Source organism: Simochromis diagramma, unplaced genomic scaffold, assembly GCF_900408965.1.
Source record: "Simochromis diagramma unplaced genomic scaffold, fSimDia1.1 OVJJ01000802.1, whole genome shotgun sequence".
Classification (NCBI taxonomy): Eukaryota; Metazoa; Chordata; class Actinopteri; order Cichliformes; family Cichlidae; genus Simochromis; species Simochromis diagramma.
The window spans coordinates 22,745,129-22,763,908 of NW_024387492.1; the positions used below are offsets into that span (position 1 = coordinate 22,745,129).

The 18,780-nt window shown below is 44.4% G+C and overlaps 1 protein-coding gene across 6 annotated transcripts in view; it reads left to right on the forward strand.

Annotated features, from left to right (window-relative positions):
- myo6a (myosin VIa) overlaps positions 1-18,780 on the forward strand; it is a 158,789-nt gene that overhangs the window by 92,717 nt on the left and 47,292 nt on the right. For all 6 annotated transcript variants that reach the window (XM_040017657.1, XM_040017658.1, XM_040017659.1 and 3 more), the window contains exons 21-27: positions 2,508-2,638; positions 2,742-2,819; positions 3,969-4,098; positions 7,331-7,421; positions 8,435-8,585; positions 11,789-11,997; positions 16,173-16,251. In XM_040017657.1, coding sequence (XP_039873591.1) covers positions 2,508-2,638; positions 2,742-2,819; positions 3,969-4,098; positions 7,331-7,421; positions 8,435-8,585; positions 11,789-11,997; positions 16,173-16,251 — 869 coding nt within the window. The remainder of the gene's footprint in view (positions 1-2,507; positions 2,639-2,741; positions 2,820-3,968; positions 4,099-7,330; positions 7,422-8,434; positions 8,586-11,788; positions 11,998-16,172; positions 16,252-18,780) is intronic.

An 18,780-nucleotide genomic window follows, 5' to 3' on the forward strand; every position in this document is an offset into this window, starting at 1 on the left:
ACTGCTTTTAATACTTGGATGAAAATCTATTGCAGTCAGTAATTTCCTGAAGTCTAGAACCCGTAGACATCTTGAGATCCTCTGCAGGCCTGTTTCTGGGTCTCTGTTTTTGTTTAACACCTGCAAAGCTGCTTTGTTGGGTTCAGACTAGGGTTGCTTTTGCAGTTTATTTGGGTCATTATTCATCTGTTCTGTGAAGCTCTGTCCGATCAGAGAGTACAGCCCTGAACACTTCACAGCTCATCCTGTGAGCAGAGCAGTCACTGATGAGCAGTCATCAATAAACTCCAGTGACCTGCTTTCCCCGGCAACCATTCATGCCCATGTTTTAACATTAGCTCATCAGCTGTTTCGTTCTTTCTTCAGACTTCTCTCTTCTCATCATTCTGGTACAAGTTTGTCTTGAGTTTATAAAAAAACAACCCAAAAAACGTTGTTGTTGTTGTTGTTGTTGTTGTTGTTTTTAATTTAAAAAACAAGTTTGTTTTGTTTTGTTTTAACTACACATGCTCTTTTAGAAGTTTTCTGGTAAAGTCTAATTCTAATAAAGTCTGCTCTTGAGTGTAACCAGTGGTTTGCACCTTGTTGTAAGCTCTTGAAAGTGATACTCCTTAGTTAGTTTTTCTCTAACCTCTTGTTTCTGAACCATGGAAATAATTCTGCGATCATGTGCTTTAGCTGTCATCTGTGATCTTTCGGGTCTTTTGTTGTTGGTGAGCTGCTCAGAGCATTCTTTATTTTTTTTTAAGAATGCACCAGATTGTTGATTTGGTTACTTGTAAAGTTTTTCCTCTGTCTGATTGGTTTATTTTGGTTTTTCATCTTAATTATGACCTTCTTTTCATTTCAGTCTACAAGTTCAACACTTTGAATGACATCCAGATCATTTTATCTGCTCAACTTATCTTGAAATAATCAGGGAACAGGCAAAATGACAAAAACTGTGTTGTTGTCCAAGAGCTTATAGAGCTGTCTGTATTACCTACTTACCCCAGTCAAACCTGAAATGGGTGTTTTCTCATTTTACACAGGTTAGTTGGCATCAATTCATATGCCTACTTATTAGCCTATAATAGTTTTAACCCTGGAAACCTAAGTCCTCATTAACAATGAGGAACACTAAGTCCTAAAACAAAACAAAAGTTTGGTGATAAAAAAATTTGGTTTTTAATAAGCATCAGTCATCATGTTGTTTCTTCTTCAGTGTGTTCAGATTTGAGGAGTCCAATGGTGCTTGGCAGGGGTGTAGAGGAAGCTGTGATGCTGGGTTAAAACAGCGGTTTTAAGTAAGACTCTCATGTTTATAATCGGTTCTTTAGAAGAAAGAAGAGATTATTTCGACTGCCAGATGGATTCATAATGAATCCTAATGTGAGATGATCTAAATCTATTATTAGTCAAATTCAGTGAAAAGATGTCCACATTGGTCACAGATTAAATTTTATTCATAACTGATGCTTTTTTTAAGAGTAGGTCTCTTTTTAATATGGTCGGATCGTCAGAGGTCATCCACATTCGAGCCCTGCGACGATGCGGCTCTGTCTATGAACTCGAGGACCTCCCCTCTGTCACTTCTATTTGCATCAAGCCTCGAGGTCAGCCAGGCTTCCTGGTGTCATTTATCTAATTTGGAAGATGGTCTTGGTCCTTGCTGTGCTCCTGTGTGTGCATAAGGAAGTAAAAATATTGTGTTTTTGTATCGTTGAAACTTCCTCTGTGTTCCAGTAACTTTCTATTTCTTTTTTAGCTGCAGCTAAAAAAGGGACCTGCTTAAGAGAATAATTGAGTGAATAATAATTGAGTGACATTAATCAGTTAAGTCCATGAATGCAGCAAACAACAAAAATGTATAAACAAGACTTTGGGGGAATTAGAGATCAGCTGTACATGGATGCAAGTGAAGTCGAGACTTTATTGAGCCTGTATGTGATGGAGGAAATAAAAGGTTTAACTATGTCAGAAGGGAATATAAAACTCTCTGCTAGTAAACTTCAACCTGCTCCGCACCATCCACCACACAGCAAAGAGAGTGAAGAGGCTGCAATGGGATTACAGAAACTGGCTCTTCATCACTTCAGAGCTGCTGTTAGAGGTGCTAGTGTAAACAGGAAGCTCCCAGCAGGGGCTCCCCGGTTGGTTTCTATCTGCAGGCAGTCCTCAGAGCTGTTTGATGTGAAAGCAGGAGGCATAAAAACTGCAGAACTGGGCAGCTCATACTGTGGACTCATGCCTTTTCTCCTTGGTATCAAGTATTTGTGTAATTAATTTATCTTATGTGTACAAGTGGAAACCTCGAGTCGAGTCTTTTCGTGTTCCAAAAGCAGAAACGTCTTTTCAGTCCACTGAGATATTTGGTTTATGATTTACTGGTTTGGAGTAAAATGCCTAAAGCTCATGAGCTAACTCTGAGGGATTTTTTTTTATTGCCTTTCTTGGCTGTGTGGTTAGTGGATCTCTAACTTTTTTGTCTGGTAAAATCATATTTTCCTCTTTTTTTTTGTCTGTAGGTATGGTCTCGGTGCTGGACCTGATGCAGGGCGGTTTCCCCTCCCGAGCTCCATTCCACGAGCTCTACAACATGTACCAGAAGTACATGCCTCCCAAGCTCACCCGCCTCGACCCGCGGCTCTTCTGCAAGGTCAGCCCTCCGCCCTTCGGGTTTGGCCCTGAGCTCTTGTGGTTGTCGTTTTAACAGAGCGATATCCCCATGTTTATCTCTGCCCTGCATATCTGTGTTGCAGGCTTTGTTCAAAGCTCTGGGGCTGAATGAAAATGACTACAAGTTCGGCCTGACCAGAGTGTTCTTCCGGCCTGGGAAGGTGAGGCTCTATTCCCTGCTTACTCTGGCTAATATAGATTTTGTTCACCTAAAGAAAGACAATAGAGCCAAAGGAAAAGCGCATTCGTTTTCTTTTGCTGCCGAGGTGAGACTAGATGAGGTTTTCTAAAGAAGTGCCAGAGCCAGCAGATGGGGTTTTTTTTCTCCACCAGATGAATAATTAATCACGTTTGGGTCAGACGCGTGGCTTCCAGGAGGGACTTATGAAAGTGCACACATTTGCAGCAGAGAGCCTTGAAGCGCTACATGCCGGACAAACTATAAGCCTGACAGTATAGCTGCAGGACAGGGGGATACATAAATACTTAAGTCCTCGCTGGCTGCTTTCTGAAGACGACACCACCCTCCAGTGTAGACGCAACATCACATGGTCCCCGTGAATAACTGTTTGCACCTGCGAGCAGCCACCGACAGTTGTGGCTTCCAGTTTTAGCAAATGTTAGGTGGCAGAAAAGTAAGTTTTATGTGTCAAAGCTTGAAGCACAGCCTTGGTAATCTTTGCACATCTCAGAGGCAGTGTAGCTCCTAATGTGATGGTGTGAAGCTTCAGACATCTGAAACCCGGAGGCGGGCGGGGGTTTGGCAGGGCTGCGTGTCACTGCTGTTAGAAATCAAGATTTGGAAAACAAACAATAAGGACACACAGATGTTGAGCAGATAATGCAGGAAATTCAGCAGTTTCTTTCATCGTTCAGGGGTGTTTGGAGGACACGATCACAACAAACGTCAGCTGCACAGTCGTAAAGAAGAGCTCCGAAGCCTTATAAATCCAGAGCAGTTAAGGTTAGAGAGCATTAAAGCGTGGGAGATATCCTTGACTTCTAAAACATTCATGAATGGAGTAGAGAAAACTCGAACTAGAATAAATGTACACCTCCGGTCTTCTGGCTGCTCTTTAGTGAGATACAAAACACACTAACAGAAAAATAAACCTGCTTTTAAGACTGAAGGACAAGGATTCAAGGCTATGATGATGATGTGTTATTTGTTTGGGATTATTTTCAGCGGAGTATTTGATAAAGAAGAGGCACACTGCCCATTAAAATGGCTAAAAGAACAAACGAGGTTTATCCGGGTAAAAATCAAAGACAATCACTGCTCTGATCACGTGTTTCTCGTCTCTGTCCAGTTTGCAGAATTTGACCAGATCATGAAGTCTGACCCCGACCATCTGGCCGAGCTGGTGAAGAAGGTCAACAAGTGGCTCATCCACAGCCGCTGGAAGAAGGTCCAGTGGTGCGCTCTGTCCGTCATCAAACGTACGCAACGTCTGCTCTTATATCACGATCGTGAGCTTTAACATGACGATGATCTAACAGTGTTTGAAAATGTGCGTCCATTTAAGATTCTGAAATGATAGAAAAGCATCCTCAGTATGAATAACTGGCTTTATGTTCTCTCAGTTGGTGTCTCAGTGGTCATACTGTAGCTGATGGAAATGAATAAATAGGCTCACTGAGGTTCTATTGTAACCACCACAAAATCACATGTGATTTTTTAACTACACATAGAAGCTCCTTTGTTCACAGCAGGTTTCTTCGCTCGTTTGACTTGTTGGGTTTTTACATCGGGTGCCCTCCTGATGCAACGTTCCTCCTCCCGGGATCAAACCAGGGACCTTTATCTTGCTGAGGCATAGAACACTGCACTTGCTGAATTTCATATTAAGGTTTTGCAGGTCTTTGCACGTGAGCACTGCCCATGTGATGTTAACTTAACAGTCATGGTGATCATTTAGGATCCAGTCACACACTCCTACAGACAAGTCTGCAACCGTCGGCAACCACCTGTCGCTAGGAAGAACGGGCAGATGTAGTCTGAATGTCAATGGACTTCAAACACCTTGCAGCTGTTCTCCAAGCTGTAGCGCAGCTGGGAGTGGATAAGATTCCGCTTCAAACTTAAGGTTGTGCCTGCTGAAGCCAACATGTGGAAGTGGAAACTTCCATTAGTTGGCGAGTATTTGCAGACAGACAGGAAAAACTACAGGTAACCATGGCAACATGGTAGAAACCAAAGAAAACACCTTCTTTGCAACCGATTGCACCAGATGAGAGAGAGAAACCTCCAGGAACCACCGCCAGCCAATCAGGGGGTTGTTTTCACCTTCAGTGTGGCAGGAAACTCTTGAGCATGGCGTCACCTGACAAATTGACACAGTGATGTAACTCAGAGCTTCATGAGTCGTGAGTCCAGTCATGCCAAACCCCAGAACGGAGGTGGTCACCGTCACCCACTGCTTCATGAAGTCCCATTTTAAAGCTTCCTGTCTGCATTTGGGACATTGTCATCTTGTTTGCTGAGCACTCACATTGACCACCTCTGTGAGTGTATGCAGAATACTTATCTGCAGTAGAGGCACCTGTTGATCTGTCATCAGAATCCTTCAGGGTTTTTTTTTTTTTTTTTCATTGAGTAAAAAGAACAATTTTTGTTGCTTAAAGGCGTTTAGGAGACCTTCAGGGACAGCAGCAGCAGGTCAGGTTTGCGCAGAGTTGCGTAATTCTCGTATAAATCTTGCTCATTTAGCTCGCAGTGTAGTGCAGGCAGATGTGTTTGGAGCCCCGTCGCGCAAACAGGAGGTGCACGGAGCAGGGAAAACAAACCACTGGCTGTTTATGTGCAGCAGAGGCTGCTGTGATAATGTGGGCTTGAGCTGTTGGAGGAGCGGTCCGTCTGTCTGCTGGTTTTTATTACTGCAGTGTCGGTCACTGCCTCTCTGTCTGTGTCCGTCTCCATTTATCCTGCTCTTCTCCGTTTTTGGGTTTCTCTCTCTCTCCTTCTCCATATCGATCGAGCTTTATTTGCAAAAACTACCCAAGCACATCACCCATCCCATTAAAAATGGATCCAGGAGGCGTGGGGATGTTTCAGCCGTAACTGTTAGACAATACTTTGACTCGTGGGCTGCAGGAGCGCCCAGTGTCCTCTGCTCTCTAAATGCAAAGTCATTAATTCATCATCCTATTATTGACGGTGTAGAAGTTACATATTCTGAGGTCATAACAAGATGAAACGAATTTGGCAGCGAGCAGAGATGTTATTGATCTCTGTCTCTATTTATCTTTCACACTTCATCTCCTCAGGCCTCCCTCGTAACCCCTCCTCTTGCTCTCTCTCACTTTAATTTTCTCCCTTCAATTCAATCCAAACTTCCTTCATTGGGAGGACGGAGAAGCGCCGGTGCTGTCACAGACTTGGAGACGGGTGGGTCTGAATCACAAATGATGTTTCTCTGTGAAGAAATCGTGAATTTCTGCAAACAACAGAAGGTAAACTGCATCAGAGAGCAGCTCGCCTCAAATTAAATCGATCTGTAGGAATTCAGCGGAACAAGGTTTCTTATCAGGACAAAGTCTGTAAACTTACTCTAAGTTTGCTATTATTTACTCCTGAACTATGAGACAGAAAAGAAAGCTTCCTGCTGGCTTTGACCAGACCTGTACCTCGCATAGTCTGGACCTAGCTGCTGGATCTGCGTCTCCAGGAAGATGACCCTCAGCTCTGCTGATCTGAGGCCTCGGTCTCACATTTCAGGTCTTTTGGATAAAACAAATCTGATGTTTTATACCCAAATAGATACGAAATCCATGTGTGTTTTAGGGAAGGCTTACCTTGTGGTGCGTGCCAGGTCCTGTCTGCTTTCATAACACCAAGACGGGGACGGCAAAAGGTCTATAGTGAAACTTTACTACAATAGATTCAGTTCAGTGTTATTTATATAGCCCTAAATTACAGCAAGGTGCTTTAGTGTCAGGTCAAGACAATAATACAGAGAAAGTCTCAAGAATCAGTCCCTATGAGCAAGCACTTGGTGACAGTGGCAAAGAAAAACTTCCTTTTGACAGGAAGAAACCTCAAACAGACCCGGGCTCAGGGTTGTTTTGCAAAAGACTTTTAGCTGTCCTAGTAAGGAGTAAACCAGCAGTCTGAGTGCTCTCTCCAGGTGAGCGGTGCTATGAGCGCTTTGAGATGGAGCCTGATTATTTAAGACCTTTATGGCCAGCAGGGGGCGACGACTCTGGCTGGCAGAAATAAGTCGAGCTGTTTCGCATTCTGTAGTTTAATGTCCCGCTGAGTAAAACAGGAAGTTAATTTATTTAATTATCGTCGAACTTATACTCTTGTAGTGTAGAGGTTTGCACATTTTTCTAATAGGAGGAAATGCAAATCACTTCAGAGTTTCATTGTCCGGTGCAGAAATCTGCCAGATCAAACATGAGGAGATACCTGCTGTGAGACTTCTTGGGAATAAGAGCACAAAGCCCATAAATCACAGTGGTGTGAAGTCGTGACTAATAGGTCGTTAGCCAATGAGGTAATGACTGGATAAACCAACCGCACGTTGGGATTCTGAATGATCCCTGGTTTCCTACAGGATGCTGAAGTCGGGTTGTTTTGGTCTCGTGGTGCAGACTGTGACCTCGCTGCTTTCAGCTCTGAGGTTAAAGTTCCCATCTCGTTCTGCTTCTTTTCTTCTGTTTGTCACAGTGAAGAACAAGATCCTGTATCGAACCAGCGCCTGCATCCAGATGCAGAAGACGGTCCGTATGTGGCTCTGCATGAAGAAACACAAACCACGGTGGGTTTCCTTCTTTCTTTCCTTTGTTCCTCACTCCTCCTTTTCTTTCCTTATCTTTGTCCTTCTCTCTCCTCCCATTTTCATCCATTTATTCTTCTTAATCCCTCAGCTCCTCTCTCTCCTGCTCACGAAGTTTACCCCCCTTTCTCTTTTCTTCTTCATCTCTACCTCTTCATTATTTTCTTCATCTCCCTCTTCCTCTTTATGCTCACACACCCCTCATGCTCACCTGTTGCTCCTCGTGCTTTCTCTTCGCTATCGGCCTCATTCACGTCCACGGTGTCGCGTTTCCCTCGGAGACGGCTGCTCTGTGATGCTTCAGCTCTGCTTATTACCACCAATCTCTCGCCGATAAACAACCTGCCGCTCCACGCTGCGTCCCTCGCTGCAGGATGTGCTGGAGAGTGTGATTACAGAGGCCGGGTGGGGGTGCGCTGATGACCGGCGGGAAGAGTTTGGGCACAAATTGAGATTGAGCGAAGCAACATGACAAGGTGACAAGCATGAAATGAGCATCGTCAAAGTGGAGGTGGCACAAAGTCCAAGTTTGGCACGTCATAAATATGGTTTCAGTCATCGCGTGAAGCCCAGGCATCCAAGTCCTGAACAAGACTTTACACACCTGCATCCATGAATCATGCTGCACACACCTGATTAAAATATCGAGTAAAGTGGTGACACATGTGATTTTCAACCAAACTCCTCTCTTGAGTAAAAAGATGCAGTTTAAGTGTTATTAAAATGAAGAGCTGATCAGATGCAGGCGAGTGTGAGCGTTAAACAGCGCGTCATCAGAGAAACTAATCAAGTGTTGAAGCCCAAACTGTGATTGAGATTATTCTGCGAGTAATTAGCGAGCTCTGCAGCAGAGCAGGCAGAGCTGACGGTGCTTCACTGACTGCCAGGTGACGAGATTACCAGCGTTTAACGGCTGCCCGCTGTTAACGAGCCCCCCGGCGGCGCTCTCTCCCTCTGATGCTTTTCATTACTGAGGCCTTGTGTCTGTGTGGCAGGATCGACGGGTTAGTCAAAGTGCGTAACCTGAAGAAGAGGATGGACCGCTTCAACGAGGTGGTGGGCGGGCTCAAGGAGGGCAAGCAGGAGATGAGCAAACAGGTCCGGGAGCTGGACGCCGCCATCGACACCCTGATAGTCAAAATCAAGGTGGGTGTGGTGCATAGTTTGACCGCGCACTGAAAAAGTGCCATGTTTATGAGAAATGAGATGTATACAACATTTATGAGAAAAAAAGTTTGCAAATTTGGAACAAAAATTATGGAAATTTACAAAAAACGATATTTTTTTCTTAGATAAATGCTTGCAAATTTGTTTTAAAAAGAGTCTTTGATTGAATGATTGAATGTGATTTGAGGAATTTTATCTGGTTATCTCGTTGATTCGCAGGCACTCAGCCTCTAAAGCGACCCTCTCACTGTCATAATGGTATTTCCTGTTAAACTGGATTAAACGGTGTGATTTGTCTGACTGTAACGTCACCTCCTCTTCTAAGATAATCTTACCCGTGGATGTCATAAATCCTGAACGTGCCGGAGTGGATTTTAAAAAAAAAAAATTTAATTTCCATAATTTAGCACACCGTAGCTTCCCTGTCACTTTTCTTCCTGGAGGGAAGTGGTGGAGGCGTGAGGCTGACAGGTGCGAGGCTGACAGGTGTTCACCGCGGTATGTGTCGAGATAAGAGGGACAAACGCCGGCGGAGGAAGTCTGACTGAAAGGCTCCCGTCACTTCAGACTCCGCCTCGGGGCTTTGTTGTGGAGTGACTGCTAGTTGGAGGAAAAATGGTGCGGTGACAGCCTATGTTCCCTCTAATTTTTCATGTGTCTGAGTGAACACAAGCTCCCTGAGCGGTCCCTTGGACCACTGTGAGCAACAGCAGACGTGTGCACTGTGGTCACGCCGGCATCGAATCCATCCAAGTTACTTTGTTTATTAAAATAATCAAATTACAGCATTTACATTTATGTTAAACTACTTTTAAGTGCTTTAGCCCACTTACAATGAAAATTAAAAAAAATCTTGTTCATGACCTGTTTAGTATGTTAACACTATTGGAAGTAAAAATAACTTGAACTCCAATTTTGAAAACAAAACTTTCTTTTTCTTTTTTTTCTTTTTTTTGTAAGTAAAGCTCTGACTTGTATTGTAAGTATGAGTCTGTGGTCTGGGAGAGAGTCCTGTAACTCTGTCTGCAAAATACAGTAAATAATGACCAATGTTGGGCAATTAAATATATAGTTCTTCAAAAAGGGTTAGGGTTTGCGAACAACAACGTTTCTTGCAGCTGTTTACCTAAAAATGCAGCCAAGGCATTTTTAAACAAACATTTCAAACTATTTACAGAACAATCAGCTGTTCTGCATCAAATTTGATGCCACACAAATAATTTGTGCCACTCCACAAAATAATTTCTGTCCACTATGAGATAAAGGAGAACAACAGCCTGATACCTGCAGGCCTGACAACAGGAGATGTATCACTCCTGTAACATTCAGCGGTCGCCTCATTGTTCTGATGCACACAACAAAACTATTGACTACACTACACACTAACTACACAAGATTTGCGGTAAACGTCGCAAATCTCTCACATCCCAAAACACCGTCACTCCTAAAACTCCCCCCATTCCCAAACAACTAGGTGCGATGTTGCCATATATTTTTATGATTGGTCGACATGGTACATTTTTCGACCAATAGGAAAGGGTGGGGGTTTTCGGTTTTGTTTTTGCTCGCAGGTGGTTTTCCTTATAAAACGCTGTTTTAAATATAAACAACGATAGTATTCAGGAAGAAAACCAAACATTGCATATAATTTTATCATAACTGTGGTTTTACGTGGCCTATCAACACAATTTTAAAAACTGGTATAAAGTCCACACTTTTTCCATCAATTGTTCCGTCTGTCCTGCTCACATCTCCAATGGTTGTACACGTTGTCATTAACGTGCCAGCCACGCCGCTTTGCCAGCTAAAACACTGGTGTCGGCACATAAGGACGCTGTCATAGCCTGCCAACGATGTTGATTAGCTGCGTATATACGAATGTGAATCACATCATTGGCTGGACTATGGGATAAGGTGGCATCGTTCTAATCCCATACGATTAGCCAGTCACTTACTGACTAACACTGCAAAACAGAATTGTTAAAGTTTTAATTTTTATTTCAATTCAGGTAGATTTTTTTTTTTTGTGCGCAACGCAGATGTTCTGTGCTCAGAGACCAGCAGTGCGCAATTGCGCACGCGCACAGCTTAGAGGGAACATTGTTAACAGCAGATGCACATAAATATTCATCATCCTGAGACTCCAACACGTTTCCCTCCTCTGGTTTACACGACCGCCCCGCCCCGTGTTTGTCTGTCAAATGTCAGATCGTGCCCCGATGACACCTGAACACGCCGTGACTGTGAACTGTGAGAATACCGACGCTTCCGAGGGAGTTTTTGTAGCCCTGGCAGAGACTTAAAGGCAGGCTTCTTCACTCTGTGATCACAGATATCAGATGTGGCCTACACGACCACCGGCTCAGCACAGAAACATAAACGTCTGTGACACGCTGCAGCTTAGCCACAACTCAATACCAGCATTTAGGATATTTATAATGAGCTGGGGTAAAATTCAACAGAAATAAAGTTCAGGAGTTTAATGTCGTATGTTTACACGAAGAAATAGACATTTACAGCAAGAAGATGGCAAAGTTACAACAAAAATTAAATAAAAGTGGCAAATTGAGTGAAAAATCTGGATATTTATGAGAAAATACTGGAAAATTAAATAGGAAAAATGTTTGTCATTCAAGTGAGTGATAAAATAATAATAAGCATTAAGTCCGAAGATCAGGAAAAGAAATGTATAAACAGACTCCAGTTTAGTATTTAGCAGGACTGACACCAGGACACCTGTGGAGTTTGGTTTGTCTTTCCTGGGCTGCTCATTATTAGCTATCAAAGACTCCATTAAGAATATAGGTTTTAATTATTCATGCTGTTGTAGCTCCAGGACGCAGGGCCAGGGGTCTAAGCCCACCTACTCAGCGTGCCCTGGTCTGCCCAGGCCTCCTTCCAGCTGGATATGCATGAAACGTCCAAGAGGCATCAACTGAGCTCCTCGCCCTGTCTCTAAGGCTCCCTTCAGAGGAAGCTCGGTCACTATTCGTATCTCGTGGCTGGAGATGAGGGTGGAGGGTGGATCATAACCGCATTTCACATGCGTGATGCAGTGAAACAGATCAGCCTGCACAGATTCTCCATCCAGTGCTTTGAATCCGCACGGTCCAGATATCGGGATCGGTGCTTCCTTTTGTGAGACCTGACTGTAAGTGCAACCTTGTTTTTGTGCCTTGTAGACCACCATAATGGGCCGCATCGACATCGACCACGAGTACAAGGGCCTGGTGACCCGGTCAGAGAAGCTGCTGACCGAGATGCAGAAGAAGAAGAAGGAGGAGGAGGAGCGCGAGCGGCTGCGACGCATCCAGGAGGAGATGGATAGAGAGCGGAAGCGAAGGGAGGAGGAGGAGCAGCGCCGCAAGCAGGAGGAGGAGGATAGACGGCTGTAAGTGGGACGGGGGGGTTTAAAGTTGGAGTACTCGAATGTTTCTGGTCTCTTCACTGAAATACTTTTGTTTCGTTGTCGCAGCCAAAACGTGGAGAGGCACTCGTAGAAGTGACAAACACACTCAGGCGGCTCAGCACAGATTTACAGCAGCGTTTACCACAGCAGTGTGTGTGTGTCTGTGTGTGTGCATGTGTGTGTGTATGTATATGTGTGAGTGTAATTCCTGTCCATAAATACAGCAGGTCATTAAAAGGATTTAAGAGATGATGCCTTCAGGATGAAGATTTTGTTGGAAGTTTTTACTGTTACCGGGCTGCGTTGCCATGTAACCTTTAATACCTGAGGATTTAAAAAATGGCAAAAGCTAAATTTACATGTTTATATCGATTGGCTTCATGTTGGTTTCAGGTTTCAGGAGCCTTTTGTGTCCAGCTGGAGTTGTTTTAGTTTCCTGCTGTTTCCGAGTCTCTGTTTTAGCTCCGTTTTTGTTCTCCACCACCTTCTGTGAATGATGTAGGGTTTCTTAGCTTCAGTTTAACACCACAGCTCTGCAGAATTACTCTCAGGTTTGTAAGAGCCTGTCTTATAAAACACGCCAACTCCTCCTACACCATCAAACAACACTGGCACACAGGTGCATCTCAGGCCCCTGTATCCGATGCTATCATGTCATCAGATTGCTTAGCAACCACCAAGCAATGTGCTAAAGTGACCCACTTGTAGAGTTTATGCATCTCCTGAAAACCATGGTTTCACAAACACACACACAGGTTATTAATGCTGCCTAGCAACCACCTAACAACCCACTAAAACACAGACCAACATTTCAAAGCGCAGCACTGACAGCCCCTCTGTGAGGTCATCAATAACTGCTAAAAAAAAGTGTTTTTTGCATCATTTGACAATAAGTGGGAAAGTCCACACAGGAAGTAAGATTCGGTCTTCCTGTGTGTGATGCGCCTAGTGGGTGGGGCTTTAGAAGATCTGCTTAGATTCAGCAACATCTCTTGTCGACAAGAGAAAGAAAATAGTTCTTTATTTCTGGGTCATGTTTTATTCTCAGTCTTCACAGCTTACCACCATGTGTGTGGTGTTGCACGCCATCTTCACACACACACACACTCTCTCTCTCTCTCTCTCACTAAACAGCTGGAAATTACATCTAGCTCCTTATTTATAAGGAAGTCACTCTTTTTTTCTTGGTAAGCTTTCAATCAGCTCAGCAGCACTGTCTTTATATGTACCTCTAAAAGCTAAAAACTCATTTAATGTCACAGAAGCACAAAATGTGAATAAACATGTTTTCAGACTCTTTTATTCTGACATGTGTCCTGCACAAGCATCACTGTGCAAACACAGAGATGTCTAACGTAAGTTGCTCTGTGCCGGAGTTTCCCAGATTCACTGTGGTTACGAACATCAGTCACATGTCACGGTGGTTTCCATGCCGACCTCAGCTCATGCACCAGTCTCTTTCATCCGCAATATAAAAGCACACCACACACACAAGCACACCTTAGCTTAAAGCACAGAGCATAAAATTGAAATTAAGAAAGAAAATCTGTATAAATATGAGTGAATACGAGTAGTTAATAAATCGGAGGTGTGTCCGTGCAGCATCTCAGTGATCCAGTTCGAAGGCAGATGGACTTCTTTTAGCTTTCTGAAGATGTTTCACCCCTCTGAAAGCTCCAGTTTTCTTTCAGCTGAAGCACTTTGGACCAGATCACGGGGCGAGGGCCGGCTGCTTCCATTATACTGAAGTGAAGGCAGACACATCTACCTCTGAAATCTCCAAAACTTGAACCAAAAGGAAAAGGGCATAAATTTGGAGTGAACTCTTTCAAAGTTCTGCTGTATTTGCATGGTCTGTAAAGATAAAATACAAAAAACGAACTTCATATTATACAGTTATCTTTAAACATCAGCCGGGCTTTAACAGCTCCACCTGAATATCACACGTCCCTTAGAAAAGAAACTCCACGCTCTGTTTTATCTGCTTAACGTGCACAAATACCAGCCGTCCTCCTTAAAAAGTTCATTCAAAGTTCAACAGCCCAGCGTCAGCACTAAACCTGCCTTTGGGGGCTCTGGCTGTGCAGGTAACCTCAGACTACTGTCCAATCAGAGCTGTTACAGCCCTCCTCAGAGCGTCGTATTTGTAAGGCTGAGAAAACCATCCAGGAGTGACGACGCGCCGCCTCCCGCGCTCCGTTTTCACTCTTTATCCTTTTCCTCGGGTCTTTTTGATGTTTAAGAGACTGCTGAGGATTTGAATCCATCACACGCCGCAATCGCTTACACGGAAAATTTCATTTCCCGCCTAGATTGTGGCATTCGTATTCCTCACACAGGTTTGTCCTCCACATTGCTGCTTGCAGCGGGATGGAAGGTCTTTTAGGAGGACTGATGGGGGCCATTGTGTTCGTCACAAACCACTAGCTGCTAATATAAGACATTAGAGACGACAGCCTGAATTTTATGGCCCTCTTCCCTTCACTTTATTCTCCTCCTCTGGCCAGTTATGAACCCCCAGGATTCACCTGAAGGTCGCAGACTGAAGGTCATGAGAGCAGATCTCATGCAGCCTTAATCCTTGTAGTATCTGTAAGAACACACTAAAGCCTGCCAGGTAATGAGAAACCAGAAACTTCTGTCTTGACGACGACTTGGAGCCCCGTGTTCTGTCATCTTTTTCCACACAAAGATGACGTTTCTATTTACGGCGGCCTGCAGCGTGTGCAGCAGCACAATAACCTTCAGGTCCTGCATGACTGGCGAGGACAAGCTGGAGGTAGTAAAGAGGCCAAAAGTCAGAGCTTTGGTGGTCTGATAGTTTTCCAGTGAGCGCACAACAGAAATAAAACAGCTGAGAGACGACAAGAGGAATCCATCAATCAGCAGATTTCTGAATATTCTTCATTCCACCTTCATAAATGAGGTTTTTAAAATATATGCTTGACTGTGTGTCTTGTTTAAGTAATTATAAAGTCTTACACTGGGATTCTTTGGCTTTTAATGAGAGAGGAGAGTAGAGAGGTTTGCAGTTGCCTTACGGCCACCTCAGCTAGGTGAGCTCTCACAGGAAGTCTAACGAGCTGACGTCTCGTCCAGTAACCCAGCATCACTCTTTTATCATTTCACAAAGATCAAACATTTTATGTCAACTAAAAACCCAAAATGAAATTAGTTTTGTGGGATTAGTCTGCTCATTTCCAGCTCCGTGTTTTTTAATGAGTCTGCTGGAGTAGCTTTGCATGATTCACAGTTTAGAATAATCCTCCTTTAACTTTTACTGAAAATTATATGAAACGAGCCATTCTTGCTCCTCAGTTTATCAAGAAAACTTTCTTCTGATTGGCTGCCCCTCATAAAGAAGGAGGTGGGTGGGGCTTCTGTGTCTGGCTCTCAGGATTTATGTGCACTTATCATCGAAACCTTGTTTAATAAAAATGTGTGACAGGAAACGAAGAGAAGCCAACAGGTCTGTTTTTCCACTTTAAATCAGATTTTTGTACAGAGCAACTTTTTGACGTGTAACCGAGTTTAAATGAAAGTAGGGTTTGAAATGATGCACCTTTCTTTGCTGTGCTAACTTAAACTTTTTAAAGGTGATAACAAGTGGTTGGTGGAGACCAAATATGGGGCTAAAAGCACATTAGCTACAAAGCCACATGTTTTTACAGATCAGTAACCTGCAACAAACTTTTCAAAAAGCCTTTTAAAGGAAAATATTAATTCTGTTAGAAAATCATGCCTCTGGTAAAAGGTTTCAGCTGTTAATGACGGTCTTTACTGGGCCGAGTCGACGCTGCTGAAAATGTGTTGGTTGTGTTTGCGTTCATCCCCCTCCAAGCTGTTTTTACTCCTGTTACTAAAGCGTCAGAATGAAAGCTAGGAAAGCAGGTCTGGTTCTTCTGGAGACAAACAGAACAAGAGGCAGCTGGTGTCACACCGCAAGTATTTCACTGATTACATTCAGATCTGAGTATTTATGAGTGATTCATCATCCTCTGAGAGCGCTCAACATAACGGTGAACACACAGAGAAGCGCTGCACTTTCAGTCCCCCTCTGTCTCCTTTTCTCTGATGTTTTACTCTTCTTCCAAATGTGTTTTGCCTTCTTTCCGCTTTTCTGTCCTCATCTCTGCTTTTGTGTTTCGTCTCTGCAGGAAAGCAGAGATGGAGCTGAAGAGGAAGCAGGAAGAGGAGGAAAGGAAGAGGAGGGAGGAGGAGGAGAGGCGGATTCAGGTGGGTGTGTGTCGCTGCAGGCGGCCCGCAGACAGCAGCGCTCTGTTGGCCTTTGTTGTTTTTAACCCTGGAAGCTGTTTGCAGATGATTTACAGGACGGATCCTGCAGGTTAACAGTCCAGCGTCTATAAAAGGGGCTGTTTGAGTTTAGGTCTTCTATTTTAAATACAATCCAGAGTGTGACACCGTGATGAGTAACACTCTGCATTTTGGTACAACAAGAGGATGTGGATTCAGTTTGTTTCTATTTACAAAATGTGTCCTTGTTTTTACAGAAAGGCACAATTAAACTTAATTAAACTTTTTTTTAACCTTTATTCATTCGTATAAAACAACACCAAACACAACAAAGTGCAACATGTGCAGATATCTTCACATAAATACGTTCCTAAATCAGTGCTCAGTTCCACCTCGGACATTTCTGTGTTACAAAAAGCAATGAAACTACCTTTTTTTAAAAAATGAAATCTTTTTCGATATTAAAATCCTGCAGGAAGTCACCCCACAGAGGGGCCCTTCCCAGGTTTGAACCCACGGCCCTCGAGCTGTGAGGCAGCGGTGCCGACCGTGCAGTCTAAACGCATCATTTCAGTTCAACCTGCGGGCATGTGAAACTGCTATTGTTTCTATGGTTACAAAAACACGTTCAGACTTCAACAGGAAAATGTTGTTCAGATTTTGTTGTGATGAAAGAAAATCAGCAAATGTTATGTCTTATCACAATAAAAGGACCAGTTTTTCTATGTCATCCTCTTCTGGTGGAGCCCCACCAGCAGACTGGCTGCCCCTGCCTGGCTCTCTTGGGGGCTCTTCCTGTTATGTTTTTCCTCCCCACTGTCACAGAGTACTGCGTGTACTGCCCCCCCCCCCCCCCCCCCCTTTTTTTTTTTTTGGTAGATGGGTTTTTTTTAACAATTAGAACTGTACTTGTGTTGAACTTGGCCAGAGTCTCAGTAATGGTCAGTGCGTGTACAAATAATGTGTGAGAGCTGAATGCTCAGGTTCACTCTGTTTTTTTTCTACTCTTGTCCCTGTGTGATGTCATACAGAGGGCATATCCCTAACATAGTGATCGTCTGCCCAAAGGGCTGGCCCAACTCCTGTTTTAAGAGGGGCAGCCAATCAAAAGAAAGTTGACTTAAAGTGGGAGGGGCTAAAACAGCTCTTGCTGTGATGCAAAGCTGGTCTGTAGAGTGTAACTGAACCCTCCCGATAATTAAACTATTACACGAGATGAACTGAAGTCACGCTATCACCATGATCATTTCGAGTCCCACGTGATCTCAAACTCCTTAGCAGTTCTCTTTCATAGCATTTGTTTCGTGTCTCACTATGGGAACGCCTCCTGCGTGACCTCATCAGAAGCTCAAATACCATTACGCCAGCCCTTACAGGCTGGCTAGGTGACGCCCATGTCAGGAGGGGCCACTGCCTCCCTATATAATAGGCTGACATAGCGTCAGATGTCATTCAAAAACCTCTTCTCGCTTCTCACAGAAGCCTGTAGACAACTGTGCTATTGGGTGCTAAAGCTAAACTGCCCACAGATTCGAGTGAACAACTCGGTCGCCGGGCGCTTTGTTCCCAGCTTTTCAGTTGTCCACTAGCATACAAGCAGTAGCAATACTGTTCTGTGGCTAGTGCGGGTGCCAAGTAGCAATACTTTCACCCAGCGAAGTAGCAACACTTTGCTAATAAAGGTACCCCTAGCTTCACCATCAGGTAGCAATACCCTTCGACGCTAGCGGTTTTACACATTAGGTAGCAATACTTGTAGAAAAGTAGCAACACTTTTCACCCCACGTTAGCGAGGAATAGCAATATTCTCCGCGCTCGGTGTCAGTCTCGCTAACGTGCGCGACCCTCTAGCTAACCATGGCTACGACGGCCAACGAAGTTGCAAAACTTTGTCCTTGCGGCAGGAAGATTTCTGCCTGGGATACACACCCCGTGTGTGCAGCATGCCTGGGTTTATCTCACGCTCAGGCTGCCTTGACACCTGCACACGACTGTATCCACTGCGCGGCTTTCCCACGCAAACTACTCCACCGCAGGCTAGCTCGCCTGGCTAACCTGTCGGGCGGCGACCCTTTGCTGTGTGAGGCTGCTGCGGCGCAAGGAGAAACTGAGATGCCCGATGATTTGGCCGCAACGCCAGGGCCGAGCTGGGCAGAGGCAGACCCTCAGCCCATCGCAACCGCTTTCCCGTCGCTGGAGGCACACGGAGATCGTGTGCTTTTCCGCGATGCTGGAGTGACCTGGGGAGGAGATGCTAACGAGGACGGAGATGAGTCTGCTGACTCGGAGCTCCTGCTGTCTGACGACGGCGAGGAGGAAGATTCCACCTCCTTGGCTAGCATCAGCTGGGCTGCAAAGCCCTCGGCTACCGGCGAGGTTGAAAAACCGACACCGCCATCTCCCCTGGATCTCGACATGCAGGACATGTGCAAGCGCGCAGCCGCTAGGCTCAACATCCCGTGGCCCGCCATACAAACAGAGGTTGTAAAGTCTCGTTTTGACGGTAAGAAA